The sequence below is a fragment of the Tachysurus vachellii genome, chromosome 20 (genome assembly GCF_030014155.1).
Source record: "Tachysurus vachellii isolate PV-2020 chromosome 20, HZAU_Pvac_v1, whole genome shotgun sequence".
NCBI classification, from domain to species: Eukaryota; Metazoa; Chordata; class Actinopteri; order Siluriformes; family Bagridae; genus Tachysurus; species Tachysurus vachellii.
Genome location: NC_083479.1, coordinates 4,110,314 through 4,129,818, shown reverse-complemented (window position 1 = coordinate 4,129,818; position 19,505 = coordinate 4,110,314). Strand labels below are relative to the sequence as shown.

At 41.4% G+C, this 19,505-nt stretch overlaps 1 protein-coding gene across 2 annotated transcripts; it reads right to left on the bottom strand.

Annotated features, from left to right (window-relative positions):
* Nucleotides 1-5: 5 nt before the first annotated feature.
* Nucleotides 6-18,445, bottom strand: rfx3 (regulatory factor X, 3 (influences HLA class II expression)). Of its 2 annotated transcripts, XM_060896166.1 has the most exons (17): nt 18,098-18,445; nt 11,877-12,001; nt 11,705-11,793; nt 9,254-9,521; nt 8,382-8,456; nt 7,731-7,912; nt 7,524-7,643; nt 7,252-7,376; nt 7,051-7,166; nt 6,778-6,893; nt 6,539-6,693; nt 6,172-6,269; nt 5,853-6,002; nt 4,956-5,164; nt 4,536-4,689; nt 4,014-4,056; nt 6-3,867 (listed from the first exon to the last, which is right to left on the bottom strand). In XM_060896166.1, the coding sequence occupies exons 2-17, from the start codon at nt 11,994-11,996 to the stop codon at nt 3,626-3,628; spliced, it is 2,262 nt and encodes a 753-aa protein (XP_060752149.1). In that variant the 5' UTR covers nt 11,997-12,001; nt 18,098-18,445; the 3' UTR covers nt 6-3,625. The 2 variants fall into 2 exon arrangements, with proteins under 2 accessions (XP_060752149.1, XP_060752150.1); XM_060896167.1 differs by lacking the exons at nt 8,382-8,456; nt 18,098-18,445.
* Nucleotides 18,446-19,505: the final 1,060 nt, after the last annotated feature.

Below are 19,505 nucleotides of genomic sequence, written 5' to 3'. Positions count from 1 at the left end.
AGAGCTTTCAACGAGGAAAAGTTTATTAATTGAAAGACAAGCCACAAGTAAGTAAACAACACTAAGAAGCTAGCCTGAGCTCAAGTCTGAAATATTCAGAAAAACCAAACTACATGTGTCTTGGATAGTTCTATTTTTATCTCGTAACCGACACACTAAATGTTGTTAATATATGCCTTTATAAATATAAAAGTTCCCCAGTTTTCTCATCCTTCATGTAAAATACACAATACAAATCACTCTACACATAGTGGTTAGCTCTTACCAAGTTTTCAGAGAATATAATTTACTAAGAGAAATTGGAACAAACACAAAAAAAACAAAAAAAAAATGTAAAGTACAATACATTGTAAGAGAAAGAGGGCAGAAAAGAATCACAATGTACACTTCAGTGGTTAAAGAAAGGGTAAGTAAATAAATAACCATCCGTTTAAGCTCAATATTTACAACTGCGACTGCTTTTTCCGAGCAGAGTCGCTCGAGAGTACCACAACGCTTGTGCTTGCATTAGAACGCGCTACAGCAGGCCACGGTGCACTACGTAAACTGTCAAATGGCACTTAAAATATTCCCGAAGCATAAAGACTTTAATCACACTACAAATAATAGAAAGAGGAAAGAAAAGTTGTGATGACTGGGATAGTGCAGCGGTCATAGTGGTAGACTCCCATTGTAAGATAATAATACAGTTATTAGTCACCACAATAGTGAGATGAAGTCAGTGATGTACCTCTAAATGCAAGTGTGCATATCTGTGGCAGGTGTCTGTGTGGATGGGGAGGGACGTTGGACAGTACGGGCACCTGAACCACATGTAAGAGTAGATCTTGTTTTAAGCATGCAGCATAAACGCCTCTGTGTTTCTGCACTTATAGTTGAGATAATTGCAGAAATTGGCAAACATTTTGTCTGCTCCTGGAGGTCTTAGTAAAATTCAAGGCACTGAAGTCTCTTTCCCAGTGAAGCTGCCTTGCTAGAACTAGAAGAGCCTTTTCCTGTTCACTCCAGCTCGGGGTATTTGATATGTTTGTGTTTGTCACAGCCTTTAAGTGATGGACTGGCTCTGTTTAAAAACCACACAGTGGTGCTATGTGGCATATGTCCAAAACTCATCTGGCTTTGGAGGGGGCAAAAAAAAAAAAGCTCTGTGAAGTAGAGTCAGTGTCTAGTTCCCAAACAATATGCCATCATATTTCTGAAACTCAGATTAGTCAGGGAAAGACAACAAATATAACAATACTTTAACATTTCTATGGTACATGAACTGTATTAGTTTGGTTGCTGGATTTAAGCGTTCACTAAAATCAGTAAGTGTTGCTACTAATTCTTGACAGTGTACGGTGGCAGATTTTAACATAATCCAACACTAGAGGTATGCAATTTGGGATGGGGCTTTTTTTAAGGGATGACTCATAGCTTGGATACATCCAAAACTGCGTTGAGGGTTAAATTCAAGTAAAGCTACTGCTTAGAACTTAGCTGTGTCATTAAAAAAACAAAACAAAACAAAAAAGTGACGCCTCACTAACCCCTCTAGTGCAAGCTAATCTAGCAAGGCCAACTTCAGTGTGACAAACCAAGGGTAGGGCCATTTTCAGTCAAATCAAATAAATATTTTGTAACTTGACTTAAAAATAGTAGGCTTGTTAATATGGCAAGAAATAAATTATTGTGCACTGACAATATCTTGAATAAAAGTAAAAAACAACTGCAAAATCTTGACATTCTAGCAGCACAATAAAAAGCATGCAAGACCAAAAGCACTTTTTTAAAAAAAAAAAAAAATAAAACTAACTCATGGCTAAAAACTCCTCGCTCCAGGCACAAGAGGATACGACAAAATGTCACATTCACACAAAGGATCTAAATTAAAACATGTTCAATGGCGGAGACTTCCACACTCCATTACACAATCTCTATATGTTCCTGTCAGCTGCCTTGCTTTTGGTTAGATTTAGGCTCTCTGCTGTATAGAAAACGACTTTTTCCTATTCCAGTTCATAGATTGCACAGCAAGTTGAAAAGAAACAGTCAAAGCTCCTGCTTCGGTTAGTTTGACAGACACTTTAACGCCTTCTAGAGGAGTCAGGAAAGCTAGTGTACTTAATTAAAAAAAAAAAAAAAGTAGTAAAGGCAATATTGTTTTCCAGTGGGTTTTTGTTAAACGTACAGAACAATCAATAAGTCCAAAATACCACTATTAATCATTAATAAAGCAGTCAGTTAATATGGTCTGTGCCTTTAACTGGAGTGCTATTACACAGACTAGTTTCTCAGTTTTAAATATATTTAAATATCTCTCTCTCTGATGAACCAGCCACTCCCCCAAATCTCCTGTTACTGAATAAACTGGCATACAGTAGGAACTCCCTTCACAGTCAGTGCACGGATTGATGAATCAAAGCAACACCACCTGCGTCGTATCAACTAAATGACAAGTATGAAATGATTTAGCCTACATATATATATATAGCAATATTTATATCAGCGCAAGATTTGGTCCCCTGTACAGATATCCAGTGTGAAACAAAGGGAATGACAGTGTGATGAACTGACAAGTTTAAACAGTACGACGTAACGCACAACAAAACTTGAGGCGTTCGTCCAACAGCTGGCACCACTGGTGTGAGGTAGGGTGACTGTTACACAAACAATTTAAGACACACACGTAAATCCATTACTAAACAAATAATCGACAACTCACACTGATGACGGATTACAGATCCAGTGTTAGATATCTAGCAGTGACTATTTATTTATTTATTTATTTATTTATTGGCAGCAACTGTTCTAGTAGAAATGGCCCTCCTCAGTGCGTTGCAGTAGCTTCGACAAAATATAAAAGCTGTTGCTGGGTTAAGGCACTAGCATGAACCCGAGGTACATTAAATCCCTGACATTAGCTCAGTTTTATGACAGCACAGATGCAATCGAGGACATGAAGCTATACAACAGCCTGGAACAGCCAATCTCAACACTTCCAATGTTTTGTTTTTACTTTTTTTTTTTTTGGTTCAATCACTCAATAAAAAAACGAAATCTACCAAAACCAGCAAACTCACCAGGTCTGCACTGGATACGTAGAGATGTAAAATGAATTCTCTCCTAAGACCAGACTGATTTAAAACAGAAGGCAAGGAAAACGGCTCAAGGAAGAGGCTGGACAGCTCGCTTGAGGTTATAGCAGCACAATACACAGCAAGATTTCCAACTCTGATGCAAAGCCACATAGGGAACAACAAAAAACAATGACCAACAATACAAATACAATGAAATTCAGTGGTGGTTGTTTTTCCTGTGGAGCTAGTGGCTTGGATTGGGGTTCTTGGTCAGCTGAGGGAAGGAAAAAATAAAAACTGACCCATTCTTTTCAGCATACAGACGTTAACATTGAGCACCTTCTTGCTTCAAGGGTTGCTCTGACTCCAACAGACTGACCACATAAACCAAGTTCTTATAATGGCAGTGCAGGACTGAAGTATCTGCTGCTATAGTGTTGTGATCAGACCCTGCTGAATATAAGAGAGCATGTTACATGATGACAGAAAGATGTAAATGAGTACAACTAAGAGGCGTCAAGTGGAGGGATAAGAAAAAACTTTTTTAGAGAGAGCTGGTGAAAGTGTCACACAGAGGCATAGGCGTTCCCGGCCCCACCGCAGTGACGGATGGTGGACTGCTGCTGCAGCCCTATAGTACCCAGCATTTCTGGCTGCACCACGCCCACCACAGCGCTGCTTCCGTCCTCCATAGTCCCCACCTGCAACACCTGAATCACCTCAGCCTCTGCTTTCTCTTGCTTGGGCAGCGGCTCACCCACCTCCTGCATCTCCTCCTCAAGCTCACTGTCCATCTCGCTTACTTCGTCTGATATATGGAACACACACAACAATTATGCCAAATTCTTGCTTTAAAATGTGCCTCTTACCTGAGCTGGCAAATTCCATTTATGAAACAGACAGCAGGAGAAACCAGAATTCAAATTATAGGCTATGGTTGTAAAGCATGCCTACCTTTGTCAATGTTGGTGGGTGACATGGTATTCAGGTCATCAAACTGCAACAAGGATAACAGTTAAATAAAGAAACATAAAAGTGCACAGGATTTTACAACACTTAGACCTGCAAACACGGGGCATTTAATTATGATTGACATGCATAAAAATGAGTGACCCTTCAGTTAGTATTGAAGACAGAAGTTTGGAAGACAAAGTCTTACTACAGCTCATGTAGTAAGAGCGCCAACAAAAATATCTGACATCATGTCTACCAACAGCTCAGTCACTGAAGAGAATAATCAGTATGAGGTGCTTAACACATCAAAAGTTGATTATTATTACATTTAATGCTGTAGGACATTCGTAGAACAAGATTCTGTTTGAATTAGCCATAGAAGCAATGGCATATTAAAAGGAGTTTATTGAGAAACTTTTAAATTGAATAATCAGTTCTAATCAAGACCTTCTGACCAATTAAATAGACGAATTCAACAGTGCTGGGGCATAATAACAGGCCAAAATTAAAGTAACTACAAACCTCTCCCATAACCCCAATGGGTGTCTCTCCGGTCGCCTGGGCGACACGGTGCTCTACCAGGTAGAACATGTACTCGTCATACAGCAGCCTGATCAGGTGGAAGGAGCCGAAGCTGGCAGCACTGCGCAGGGTCAAGTCTCTGATCACCATCGAGCTGCAGAGGAGCAAAAAATTGTTTAAATTGTATCTTCCAGTTTTTGGGTTGGTCAGAATTAAATATATACATCTTATGCATAGAAATCATGGTAGGTCACTTCCCTGCATTCTAACTCAGTAGAACACAAGTCCCTGATGTTATATGCTCGATAATGTTGGCTTGATACACTCACATAATAGAAACTTAACCGGAAAATAATGGCAACAACGACACTATTGAAGGAGTAGATAGAAGCCTGTGTAGTATGAGGAGCCGGAGCTTGCCTATAAAAGGACCACTTGAGCAGGAACTGGCGTGCCGCTTTAGGGAAACTCGGCCTGTCCTCATAGGGCTTGAGGACCTGACTGACCACGTTGTCGAGCCAGGCGGCCCACTGCTCTAAGGAGCTCTGCTGCTGCAGCGTAGCTTTGAAGTCCTGCTCGAGTCGCTGCACCATGCCCTCCTCACACTGGCAGACCCATGATGCCTGCTCCTGCAAAACCAAATCCACACAAACATGTTGGTACCTCTACCACAATTACAGCCTACTTCTGACACGTTTTCACAGAAATGAACAAAGAAGCCAGACATATCCAGAAGCAAAGTAGACTCTGTATTTCAATTATTTAAAATGTATTATCATGTTTTAGCATCTTTTACTTCAGTACTATCTTAAATTCAATACAAGGAAAATAAACGGTGCAAAACAAATGACATCAATTTATTGAACAAAGTAAAAGTGTATTTCTTTCCATTTCATTTGCCAGATTTTTTTTTTTTTTTAAACCATGAGCATAAATGGTCTCAGTTTTGCTGTATGCTTCTGCACTGAAAAGTTTTAGTGTTACTCCAGTAAAAAAAAAATTGGTTCCACTATAAAGAATATGTTGGCAAAGAGGCAAAATCCATTTTGAAGCCATCACCACAGCTCAAATTTCGCCCTCTGATGCACTTTGTCTCCTTTGGAGGATTGTTCTACATGGCTAATTGATTCTTGAAGGAGTCATTAATAACAAGGGCAGGAGAATTAAAAATATAGAAGCAATGAATCAAATTCAGATGTGGGCATTATTGTTATTTATAGTTCAACATAGTTGGAGTCCGAGTGTGTGATGTACCAGAAATTGAATTGTTAACAACTCCTCTAGCATGTGCTTATAGGGATGTGAATTGAGATGCACCTGCACGTTGGCGAAATCCACACGGTTCAGGTCACTGAGCATCTGGTTGATCTGTGAGGTGTTCTGCAGGACAGCACGTGCTGCCTGGGCCAGGTGGTTCAGAGACGTGTATCTGCGCAGGGTCTGCGCAAAGGCACTAACAGCGGATACCTGTGGCACAGACAACAGAGTTACACTGAGAACATGGTGCTAGTGTTGTACATCAAATGTCAAATAACCTGTGATTATAGCTATTAGCCAAGGTCACGTGGTTTAAGGTGTGTACGGGAGAAATAGACATCATCTTTTTGGTTTAGAACAAACAGCAGTGTTGGCCAACCTTGGTCTGGATCATTTTCTGTGGAACGGCGTTCATGGCGTTGGTGAGCCAGCCCTCAAGGCTTTTGGCAAAGTTACGGATGGCTTGAGTCAAGGCACCTGGAGAGGTGACAAAACTATGTATGATGACTATGTACAGTATATACTCGTCATTATTTTCAGCACTGCTACACATAGTGTCTGTGGTTAAAAAAAAACCATTAAAGTGCTTATTAGCTTGTTTGAGATTTGGATTAAACCCATTCAATGATTTAATTACTCAGATCATCAATAACGCCATGAGGGCTTAGTGGAATTTAAGGTACCTTTAAAGTAGTCCCTTGGTGCACAACCTGAGAAGCTCTGTCAGAGGAAAGGGTTTTGCTTACTAGGAATGGGTCTGAGGACATCAGGGATGAGGATCTCCACTAGAGCCTGGTACATCAGGTGATCGCAGGTGTTCATCCACTTCAGCACAGCTTCACTGTGGCACAGCAGCAAGAGTCTGGCACGTGGCAGACGTCCTTCAATCTCACTCATCCCGCTGTACATTATAAACACACAATTTTAATCTGTGTGTTTTTATGTGCTACTGGTACAGGGCCGGTAGTAATGTAGAGCAACGTACCCGTTTTCAGTCATAGTGATGCCCTCTATTGAGTTGGAAGGGGAATAGCGCCAAAATGTCTGCCAGAGCTTCTCGATCAAGCTAAACTGAAGGTTTACCACTACGTCCAAGATTGCCTGCGAGCCAAATGGGAAACGAGCACAAAAGAATAAACAAAAAATAGGCCAGTGGATGGTAATGTCATTATTGTACCATGGTGTAGAGTAATGCCTACCACTTAAAGGACAAAAGAAAAACTAAATCAAGAAATGTGTAACCTCCAAAACCTCTTACCTCGCAGTGCTCTCTGTAAAGTATCTGAAGAGCTTTGATGTCTTCCATGCTGATACCGTCCATTCCGTTATCTCCAAGATCGAGCTCTACAAACTCGGGAATGGCCCGAGATGCGTCTGCACGTTTGAAACGTGTCCGTTAAAATCATTCAATAATTAAATCATCATAGATTTAATCTACTCTTCTTTTCGGCCTCCTTACCCAGGAATTGCTGATGGTGTTGGCTCTGCGCAAGGACTGTCTGTTCGGCCGCATTAGGATTGTGATGGCCGCTGCTTGCGTAGTTGTCTCCTAAAAAGCCATCTGCCTTCTGAACAGACTTGAACCTGTAAAAGCACAGGAAATTAATAGTTTATTAATAGTTTATAAAAGTTTATTGGAGTCTCATAGTATTACCTAAAGTAGTAACAGGAAGCACCAATTTTTTTTTTTTTTTATATATAAGGGGGGAAAAATAGTTAAAAAGAGCACACCTCTGTTTCTGATGCACAGGCTGCTGTCTCAGTGCCATGTACTGCATGTCCTCCTGCAGCCGGTTCAGAGGCGAGTCTGGCTTCACACGTATCCCGTAATAATGATATTTGGAGTTCCCCCTGCGTTCAAAATGCAGTGTTAGCTGATCGACTTGTGGACTGCATTAACGCAGAAAAGGCTCGTGAGGAGGCTTCAGGTGAAAGTACCTGGTTCCAAGGCGGCGTGTGCGCAGGCCCATGAAGATGGAGCGGATGAGTTTCCCGAATGATGCAGCGTTGACCGGATCGAGCTTTTGCTCCTGGCAGTGGCGCAGGTAGTGGTTGTAGAGTGTGGAACGAGGCAGACTCACCCCCTCTGCAGTCTCATAGTTATCCAGAAGCCACTGCAGCTGTAGGACAACATTGTCATGAGGTTTAGTTATTTATTTAGTTAAACAGCTTCACAAATGTAAAGCATTCTAACTTTCACTTCAACATCAGAAGCCATAAAAGGAGAGGAAAAACTAGAGTGACTATTTACATTACTCTCAATTTTGCAAGTAGGGCTGGGCGATTCAGTTTTGTCCCAATTTCTTTAAAATTGTGGAAAGTAATGGCATAATAAATCTGTAAATAAGTGCTGAATTTGCAGTCATTTGCGTTCGCGTTATCAAAGCATCTTATATTAGTGCATCACACAGCATTACTTGCAAGATTACAATCTGATAAGAGACATCCAAGAAAGTGTCAAAACAAAAGAAAGAATGCTGCCCAAGCCCCACCACCTAAAGAGGGAGAAATCGACAAGAGCGCAAAAACGGGGGAGGGAAAGAAGACAATGAAGAAGGAACAAGGCATCGGCATGTTTTTGTGACTTACGTGGCTGTTGAGCAGTGAACTTCTCTGACTGGACAAACCCTCAGACTTTTGGAGCGTCTCAATCGCCATTTCAATCTGATAGACCAAAGAGCAAAAGGAAAAATGGAGGGGAAAACAAAAAAGAAAGGGGGGGAAATAAAACAAAGGCTGTAGCGACAGAGACCCGTACTGAAAACCACTAAGATATGCAGCAATCAGTACAGATTAGCAGAAAAATAAAACCGCATCAAGCTTCCCAACCACCAAAAGTGACACAGAGCAACACAGCACAGCAGATTCACGTCAGTAAAACCATTCACATACACACTACTCAAAGGAATAATTCACCCAAAAATGGGAATGGTGCCAGCAGGTGTGGTTTTCTTCAGATAAACATGTTTAGGAGAAGTGCTCCTTTGAAACAGTGCAACATTTCTGCAAAGCAACACACGCACTGATCTTACACAGAACACTACCGCACCTTACCACCAGAGGTCAAAACTGATCTAGTAATCATCTTCCAGCTCACTGCTCCAGGAGGAAATTAGTATAAAGATATACGTGTTCTTAATTCATTAAAACCCTCATGTTCTCCCCAGGAATCTTTTTCTTTCTTTCTTTTTTTTTTTTGGCTATACATTTGCAAAAATGCAATTCTTATTTTAAATTTTTCACCAATCACTTCTCATGCTTGTGTTTACACAGCTGTGAAGAGAATGAAGAAATCTCTTTAAAATACATCAAATTTTGTGAAACTCTTGCACGTCAATTTGCGTCGTTTCAATTTTCACTAGATTTGTTGAACTCAAACAGAACATAGGGTTAAGTGTTCATCCTCCCTTACAGTGAGAGAAAGCAGGTAATGAGGATTTGATCACTGGGTTTTGTTGTACCGTAGCAGGAGAAGCCCTAGTGGTCTGCGCTCCGGCGTGAGGGGCAGAGCCATCCATGGAGTTGGACCCGATCAGATAGGCCCCTGAGCTGCTGATGATCTGACCCCCCGTGAGGCCCATAGCCAGGCCGCCGTTAGTGCTGCCGTTGTTGGCCAGACTGTGAGTCGTCACCACTGTGCTCACTTGGGGCACGGCGCCTTGCGTGTCAAAGTAGCTCCCGCTGTTGTTCTGACTGTACAGCTGCGGCTCAGAGTACGAGTACGCGCGTCTGAAGGAAAAAAAAACGGAGCAGATATGATACAATATAACGAGAAGTCAAACGTCTTTCTGTGCGGATTTAGCTTTGCATCTATTTTACATATAGTATATCACTTTCGAGTTCAACTGGGAACGTGCCACGGATAGGTCTTGATATTGCTTAGATTTTGCTTAGACGATAATAGCATATAAGTCTCACACTTTTTTTTATGGAATTGTGATCCAGCTCCCACCACAACATTGGGTCTCGGTGGGTGTTTTGCTTGTTTAAACCTGCATTTTTCAGGATTTCTCCTCCTCCATCTCTTTTGGGAGTCAATAGAGTTTAACATGTAGTATGGACATAGTGCACTGTAAATAATGTCATAAAAATATATAGAAAATGTTTTGATTTCTCCTTGTGCCTAACACACATTATTGTGAATATTAATGTGAAAAGCACAAAGCAAAGCAGTCACGACGCCAGCTCTCTGCAACAGTACGTTTCTGCCAAGTCACATTTTAGAGCACACATGAGGTTCCCTTGTAGCTTTGCTCAAGTACAGCAGAACATTTCTACCAGCTGACAATTTAATTGGCATCTCTTTTCTCTCACTTTACCAGCCACCAGTAGGCTGGGCACTATTTTAACCTATGACCATAAAAGATGATGCAATGAGGATTTAAAAATGTGTGAAGGGAAAGAAAATAACCAAAACAAACAAACGATGTTAATAATAATAAAAACAACATCTCTTCGCACAAATGATGTCTTTGAAAGCATCTAGCTGCATTTTAATAAAGGCTTTGTTTCTGATTCTCATGGATACATAAAGAACTCAAGGTGCGTGTTAATCCCTGCTCTCACTCTGCTTTGTCAGACACCTTTTTATGATATTTACAACATGCACTTATCATCATAATGTTTTCATTTTGCTTAAAAACTGCTTCTTATTATAAGAAATGTGCGCTTGTGAACTGGTGTGACTTTTTTTTGTTTGTATTGCCTCTGTCTATTGTTGCCTTCAGGCCCAGTATCAGTGAAGGCGTATCCTTGATATGTTCCCTGGGACTGCTATAAATGAAATTAAATAAAAATAACCTCTATGAAGTGTTTATGATACCCCGTAGTATATATACACTATAAAAAAAGAGGTCAGATGTGCCATTTGGTAAAAAAGGTTTCAGTGTACGAGGTGTAACTCTGCTGCATGTCCTTCGCTTCATGCGCACAAGCTTAGTGAAGTGCTCTCCAGCTCTCGAACGCAGCTCAGCTTCTTTAAGACCTCGTCAAAACTTGCAGTCAGCATCAGGTGACTGCACAATTTTACACCCCCGCTGGGGCTGAAGTGGCGTCGGCGCCAACATGTTTTAGTGACAGGACGGTTTCTCGCCTTCCTCGTGCCTTCCTCATTCCCCCACCCCCACCCCCGCTCAAAAAAAAAGAAGGCAAAGACACTCAAGCCAAATGCAACGAATGTCTCAATCTTTTGTCGTTGGACAATCGAACAAACCCTTAAGCTGGGCACCGAGTGGTGGATCAGACTCTATTTGATGTTGTGCTTGATGGCGGAAACAGACGTTCGCCTTAAAAGTTTCTATAGGAGAAAGATTTTCTTAAAGAGGATTTTTCCATGTGCTGTTCAATTACAAGGTTTAACACCTGACCTACCTTATCGTGTTATTAACAGGGCTATGCTGGTGCATGGGAACACAAACATTCTCTCACTAGACACGTATTAGTGCATTAGGGATCACTTCTTTCTTTTATCCCTGTTTAAGATGGGATACAGTAGGTTTGATTGCAGGTGTGGGAATTTTACTAGACAGATTAATTATTTAATTAATTAAATGATGACAGGAAATCTTTTGAGAATCAAGAACATGCAGAATGTAGAAATGCTGATGCAACAAAAAGTGCGAAACAAAGCTTCCATACAAGACTAGCACACAGTTACCATCTATATGCATGAATATTCAGAGACAATTAAGATACTATGAAAGGTAGGCTAATTTTTTTTATCGTTTGCTTCTGTATTAACTGCAAAGTCAAGCAGATCCTCAAATCTGATCATTTTAAATAACCTACCAGGTTCTTATTTGGCCAACTTGTTTTTGCCTGATGGACTCCATCATACACAGGAGCAGTTTTTGCTCCTTTTCCTATTCTGAGACTTTTGTATTGAGATGTTTTGGACACGTCGGCCCACTTACATGGTTCCGTTGGTGTAGACGCCGCTGTTCTCCTCCACATACTGCACCTGGGACGGGTACACATGCTGGACCTGTTGAACAGTCTGTGCCTGTGAGAGAACATGCATATAAGCATTTAAATACTTAATATACTCTGATTAGTAGCAGCACCAGAGGTGGTGGAACAGCTGACCTGTTGCTGTACTGGCACCTGAGTGGGCACCTGCTGGGTAGTAACAGCAGGCTGCACAGGCACGCTGGTCTGGAGGGGCACTGTGGACGAGGAGTCAGCGCCAGCCTCTGGGGTTTGCATGGCGCCTACGCAGGAGAAGGAGAAGGAGTAGTGGTGAATTTAATAACCTTTAAATATCATCCGTTTTAAAATGACTTCTTAACACGATGACACTTGACAAAAATTGTACAGCTCGTGTTACCGCACATCGTATGTGATATGACACAATTTACCGAGGACGTAGGATTGTTACAGGTTCATGGCGCCAGACCACAAAACCAAAAAACACATCAAAGCCACAGTTTAGAAGAACACTTTGGTCTAAAAGCTCACAGAACACAGGTTAGAAACCGATATATCAAGATAATGCATCATCACACGTGCTATTATTATGCGTTATCTACATTTATGTGACTGGATCTCACCTGACATCACCACAAGCACTGTACACACTGTTGTACCGTAAAAACAAGTCCACGATTCCAACGTATCAGAGACCGTCTCCTTCTGAGCATTCTGTATAGACTGCGTTTAGATCTGCTTAAGCATCCAGTTCAGCAGCAGTGCTACTCTCCGTTAGTGCAGGGTGTAAACGGGGCTCTTGACAGCCATTATTTTGAGGGTTTATACAAGGCTGCCTCAGTGAATCAAACATTGTCTGTATACCAATTACACCACATTATACTTTATGGGAATCCACAGATGCGGTCTTTAAGGCTGAATGGTATACATAATCATTTCAATTTTACATGTGTGAGCAAATAAAGCAGGTTAGTGGTGTTTCATTTGAAGGCTTACTGCAGCATCAAGTGCTATAAATAGTCAAAAGATGTCTTGTGATTCTATGAGGCAGTACAATACATACTGTACAGTGATCAAAGGCTTTTCCACAATAGATTGAGGGGTTCTTTAATTTGAGATAAACACCCAGTGTCTTTAAGAAGGGGGTCATTTACTGCTGGGCAATGCAACAATACAATTGGAATTGTGACCTGGTGATAAATGATTATCAGAATATGTGGCATTTCAGTACATTGATCCGGCCCTTAAATCTAATAAGCCTATTTCTTAGAGTATACAGTGGCAAGCTGCGAAATCCATTTTTCTATCAATAATTTCATTATTGGAGGAGGGTTAGAGCCAGACAGTCAGAGCTATTTTACAAACCTATTTTCATGATGCAATATAAAAAGAAGTCATGCATTATGATAAACAGGGTTTGTAGCAATGCTCAAGCTCTGATTAAAACAAACAAACAAAAAGTATATATATCTCCTCTACCAGCAAGTGAAGATGTGAAATCTAGCACCCCAGCAGAGTTCCTGGCTCCAGCGTGACCCTAAGCATCTCATTTACTCGTTTAGCACAGATTTATTTGCATAATTTACTACTTATCTTTAACTCACTACCACTTTGCACAATAAAATACATGCCAGAAAGACTCCAATTCATAAGGAGCACGTAATAAAACCTGCACACAAACCCCACACTCATTCCCTTAACGATCTGACGCTGCTTTATTACTAAATCTGGAAAAGCAGCTACAAGTTTGCAGCTAAAATCAAATTAGGTGCATGAAATGATGAAGATTACCTACGCTGCCTACGCCTCGGCTTCTATCTCTTGTTGAAGCGGCGGTCTAAACGCACGCACGCGTGAGCGCAAACGCCGTGTAAATGTTAGGTAAAAAAAAGAAGATGGAGCAGAAAGCGCATGGCTGAGAATGAGAAAGTGCTTATCAGCTTGTGTCCATCTGCTCAAGCCCTGAAGAGTCGCTGTATCTGTGACGTTACCGACACCTGGCCCAGCTGTGCTACTCGAGTGCAGCGGCAACCGTGACTCACCCATTATTCTGCAAGAGCAGCCTTGGAAATTCAAACCGTGAAATATTTCATCATGTGTTGGTTCTGACAAGAACTGGTGTGTAGAAGGAAGCTGTAAGGTATTAGAACATGGATAAAATAAGTGAAAACGAACCAGGCTTCTTTTCACACACTGAATGCGGGAATGAATGGAGCCTGTCGCGGTGTCCCCAGTAATAAAGGCAGTTAATAATTAAGCGTTTCCGCGCCTTGGGTCTCGCGCTCCAGCCTTTATAAACCCTTGCTCTAACTGGCTGCAGGCGAACCGAAATTACACGTCTACAAAATCCAAGATTATCACAGAGCCCTGTGATTCATCAGTCAGCCTACTGCGCGCAGGGTGTATGAAAAATCTGGATCATGATTCACTTCGATGAAGCGCTCGTGTGAGAGAGACAGTCTCTCTCAGGCACTTGCCACACCAATACAAACAGTTGGAAGAGAGAGGATATGAATAAGGGGACGTGTACGCTGCACGTATCGCCTTCAGCTCACCTGTATGACCGGTGACCACTGCCTGTTCTTCATTAGAGAAGTGTGGATTTAGTATTTTAAAATATCCACCCTGCAGAGTAAGGATACGTTCTGCCACACAACATTATTTTGTTCTAAAATTACAGAGAACCCAGATGGTGGTAAGGATCTGGGTTTGGACCTGCAATCAGGATTGGTCAGCACTGTACCTTTATGAAACCATGTAGCGTAAAGCTTTGTAGCCTCATCCTGAGTTTCACGAGGAATAAAGTTTACGTCGATGCTGGAAAGACTTATTACACTCTAGGTCTTTCCTGGATAATTACCCCCTCTGCTTACAGACAGCCCGAAAGACTTTCCCTAGAGGCTGAGCTCATGGCAACACGTCTCCCTCCACCTTCTCCTCACCTCCTGTTTATCATTTACCTGGAGGATACAGGTGCTGTTGTGTTCAGGCAAACGTTAATAGCGGAGGTTTATTTGTTCAGGAAAGCATTTTCGCAACGTGTTTAGGAGCGTGCACAAAATGGGATTTTATTCTAATACCAGAACAAATTAAATAAAAAAAATAATAAAAAAAAGCAGATTCTAAGCTATTGAAACAACAGCATGAAAGCAGAGCCAGGCTGACCTGCAGAATTCTCATGTACAATAAACTAGAGCCTCCAAACAAAGGCCACCTGCTCCCTGGCTCACCCTGATGAGAAGTGATGGAAAACTTGCCACAAACAGGCACCTGCCCGGGTTCTCCAGCATGCTACTTGCACCCCCCTCGTCCCCAAGGCCTTCTGCACCTTCCGTGCATTCACGCGCTCCCCTGTGGCCCACTTAAATCCCGAACTCAGCCTGCCTCAAAAGCCAAGTGCTAACAAAGGGCCAAGAGGAGGGCATTGCTCGCTCTTACTCTCCCTCCCTTCCTCCATCTCTCTTTCTCTCTCTCACACACACACACACACACACATCTTCATCATGTGCAACCCCCTTCATTGACCAATTTTTACCACTGCTGGAAAGGTTGCCTTCAAAGCTCTTACATCATTAGGCTCTTACTCCAGCACATTGAATCTTACAAGAGCTCCTGTAAAACACACACACACTTAACGATGACCTAACTGCACAATTATTTCTTCTTACACCTCATTACAAAAGAGATCAGGCAGATTCACCTAACTTAGCATGTCCCTGTCGTGCAAACGTGCAAGCTCAAAACTGGTTAATAATAAATATGAACTCGGGGGCTCTTAGTGATTCGAAAAAAGGAACGGGATACAAAGAAAAATAGGGCCATGCCACCTGTTTTTTCATCTGCCTGCCTTTGGGGCGAGTAGTAATGAGATCTGATAACTAGCCCTTTCTCACATCCTGTCCTCGGGTATGGACATGTGGGGGAAGGTGATGGACTGAAAAACCTGAATCACCCCAAAAATGCTTAGTCTGCAAAGAAAAAAAGAGTTTATTCCTCACCTTTCTGTGAGACAAATCACAGATATAAAAGCTGCTCATTAGTTATAGTGCTATAGATAACCAATCCTATTCTATTTAAATCAACAATTGTGTGATGCCATCACTAGCGGTACATTCTGTTGTTGTTTTTTTTAAATTAGTCCTCGTCTGAACAACTTGAACCCTAGCTTAACGTGACCCCACAGGGGTATGCTGTTACTGTTGAGAATCAAGCAACACACTTGAAATAGAGGGTCTGAATGATTCGTTTGCCAGTCCTCCCCCTCCAGGTAGGCCTAGTGAGCACCTGTCGAGGTCCTTGCAACCTGCTCGTGGAGCACAGCTGTTTCTCCGCCTAATGAAGACAACAGGGGGACCGAAGAGGCGGCAGCACGTCTCACTAACGATTATGATGCAATCCCGAGAAACCGTTCGCAAAATTGAGATGGTAAGGAATTTTGATCTGTGAAAAATAAATAAATAACTGAACGGAAATGTGTGCAATACATCAGGATCTGTCGAGATGCCAAGAAACTTTGATTCAAGTGCCAAAGATTCCACAATCTCTATAAGCACGTGAGACAAATGAGGTTTTATCCAACAGATTACAATGCGTATATTACACACACACACGTATATATCAATATCTCAAACGATAATTTTGTACACACAGAATTGGCTCTGTTGCAGAACGACTGATACGTAGAAACGCCATGAGCCAGAGTAGCAGTATGTTTTATCCACTGTGGTATTAAAGATGCATTAGGTAAGATTAGTCATTTTTATGGTTAGGTGTGTTGGATATTTGAATAATCCATACCCATGTTCACAAAGTCCTGCCCCCATGAACTACAGTGGCCTACTTAGAGTAGAATGGCTATAAAATGACTGACAGGAGGGGCATTAAGATAAAATAAAATTAATAAATAAATAACCAACCAGATGTCAATTTTCTAAATGAGCTCTCAGCAACTTTATAGACTTTTGCTAAGGGTTCATCTGTAGTTTTCACATATCATCCATATTATTTGTACAAACAAGGGGAAAAATACTGACTATTGCACTGTTAATGATCCAGATGTTGCGTTACAAACACAATTAGGTCTCTGAACATTACAGATGTGAACTGAACCAAAACTCCTGAAGACTAAAAACATCCTTCACTGCTAGGAAAATGTGTAAAGTTATAACCCAAAGAGACACAGAGAAGATCCATTCATCGCACAAGTAATGGTATTGGCATTGGTATTTACATCTAGTAAACGATCCAGCTGTTGAGCAGATGCGCACACACAGACACACACACACACACACACACACAGAACAAAGAATTAAAGAAAAAAAAAACACAACAACACAAGAATAAAAGCACAGGAACAAAATCCATAGACTGTGAAGGTGATCTAGAGAATATTAAATTACAATCATCATCATCTTCATGTGATTAAAGAACTTCCAGCTTTCACCCCTCGGGAACTTTCTGACAATCTTGCGAACTGTTTAACAAACAAACAAACCAGAGAAACAAAAACACGACCTTATTTGTCAAGCACCAAAACAAAAGACCAAACGGTGAACTCTGTGTAGCTAGCCTATGCTAAGCTAACAGCAGCGATAAGACACCGCTGTAACAATAGATACCGAGCAAATACTGCTCTAGTTTTGCCCCCAAGACACCTGCCTGACTTCTCTGTAACATTAGACCGTGTCTATTAATGTCATTTCACCCGAACACGTACATGTAACGTCCTTATGTCTAACAAAAACCCGCTGCCGGTTCATTAGCCTGGTTCAGACACCTGCTCCTGAACGTTAGCCAGTCAGAGTATTAGCTACAGGAATGACAAACGTCAACGCGACAACGTACACCGACAAAAGCAGCCATTTTACAGGAATTAAAGCGTTACACGGAGCAAAAAAAAGGCGTCAAACAGAACAAAACTAGCCTTTCTAGCCGTTATCCGTTAACTTCAGCTTGCTAGCAGTTTAGCTTTCGAGCTGCTGCTCCGAACACCTGCTCCTGCCTGAGGGAGTAATGATGCTGGGAGCTGCTGAGCTTCAAAACATCCACACAAATACACCGGGAACAGGTGAAACACGTTCTGTTCAGACCTTATATTCGATACGAATCATAATTCAGTGATGAAAGACGTATTTTTCCTCACAGTGTTCGACAGAAAGGGGCGCACGAGACGGACACGTACGCGCGCGGCTAAGCTAGCGTTAGCGGCGATGAAACCGTATCCACGTCGCTAGCCGACTTAGCAGCATCTGGAAACGTGGCCACGATCAACAACACGGCAGATTCTTCGTTCGGGTAGCAAAGCGTCGGCGTGCGCAAGCTGTTACAGACGGAGACACGACACACACACAAACACACACACGAAAGGAAGATATATTCACCTGGACGGTGCGTGGAGATGAGGATGAGGATGAGGATGAGGATGGCAGAGGCGGTAAGGATGGAGCGCGAGGTGCTGGTTGTTGTTGTTGGTGGGTTACAGTCGCCACGACTACGGTGACTATGGCGCCGGATCACAGGGCAACGGTTGCTATAAAGCGCATCGTGGTCACAACCTAACAATAGATGGAAGGGGATGAAACGTCACGACGGGACGAAGCACGGAAGAGAACACGATTAACAGCGCGGACACTTTTAGTGAACGTAATAAATAATAAAGTGACAAATCGCCAACACTTCAGAAAGAAAAATCCGAATTTATGGGCTTTATTGATGTGACTGAATTATAAACACAGCTCGGAAACGCAGTCAAAAAAGACGCGTAAACATACAATTTAAACGGCTAAACGTCATCCAGCAGCAGAAACTCCGATAACATAAATGTGCGTTAACACCAGAATTGTTTGTGATTTCCACATTGTTTGTTTTAGCTCCATCAGGGCGGGACGTCCCCAGTGACGTCATCAGCACCATCAAGGTCGGTAGAGTGAACAGAGAAAGAACCCGAGCACTGAACACTTCACTACTAAACAGTGGCCCAGCCAATGATGCCCTGGGCTTCTCTGTGCATACTGTTAGGTGTTGTAGTGTACAGTGTAGTGTACAGTGTAGTGTTCAGTGGAGTGTTCTCAAGAGAATGTTCTCCAAAAAGTACATAAATAAATAATTTAAATAAAAAAATCCGTGTATAGATAATTACATATCTATATATCTATAAACATCACGTGTTTATATATATATATATATATATATATATATATATATATATATATATATATATATATATATATATATATAGGTATTAAAATATATATATATATATATATAGTGTATATAGTGTATATATAAAGTGTGTGTGTATAATATCATATAAATATCATACAGTATTATTTTATATATGTATATATATATCATACAGTAATTTAATGCACCATTCTGGGTGCATCAAATACATTAATCCTAATATCCTTAATTCAACACATTTAATAAACAATTAGATTATCATGGTTAAAGCTGTACTGAAAAAATACAGAGAACTGACCTAAGTTTAATAAAGAGCACGTGACACTGTGACTGAAACAACACACATGCAAACGAGCACAGGATGTAATTTGTCTTAATTTCTGCTGCCATTGTGACTCCAGTGTTTTGCATAATTTGGCAACAGAAGCTTGGAAAAATAGATTTACAGATAAATAGTAAATAGACCATGGTGAAAGACAAGGTTATCTACAACCCATAGAGATAAAAAACATGCATGGCAGTAAACTCTCTATCACACACACACACACACACACAGATGACACCGGTTCTCAGGAGAGCTACGATTTTCAATTTTGAATAGATTTT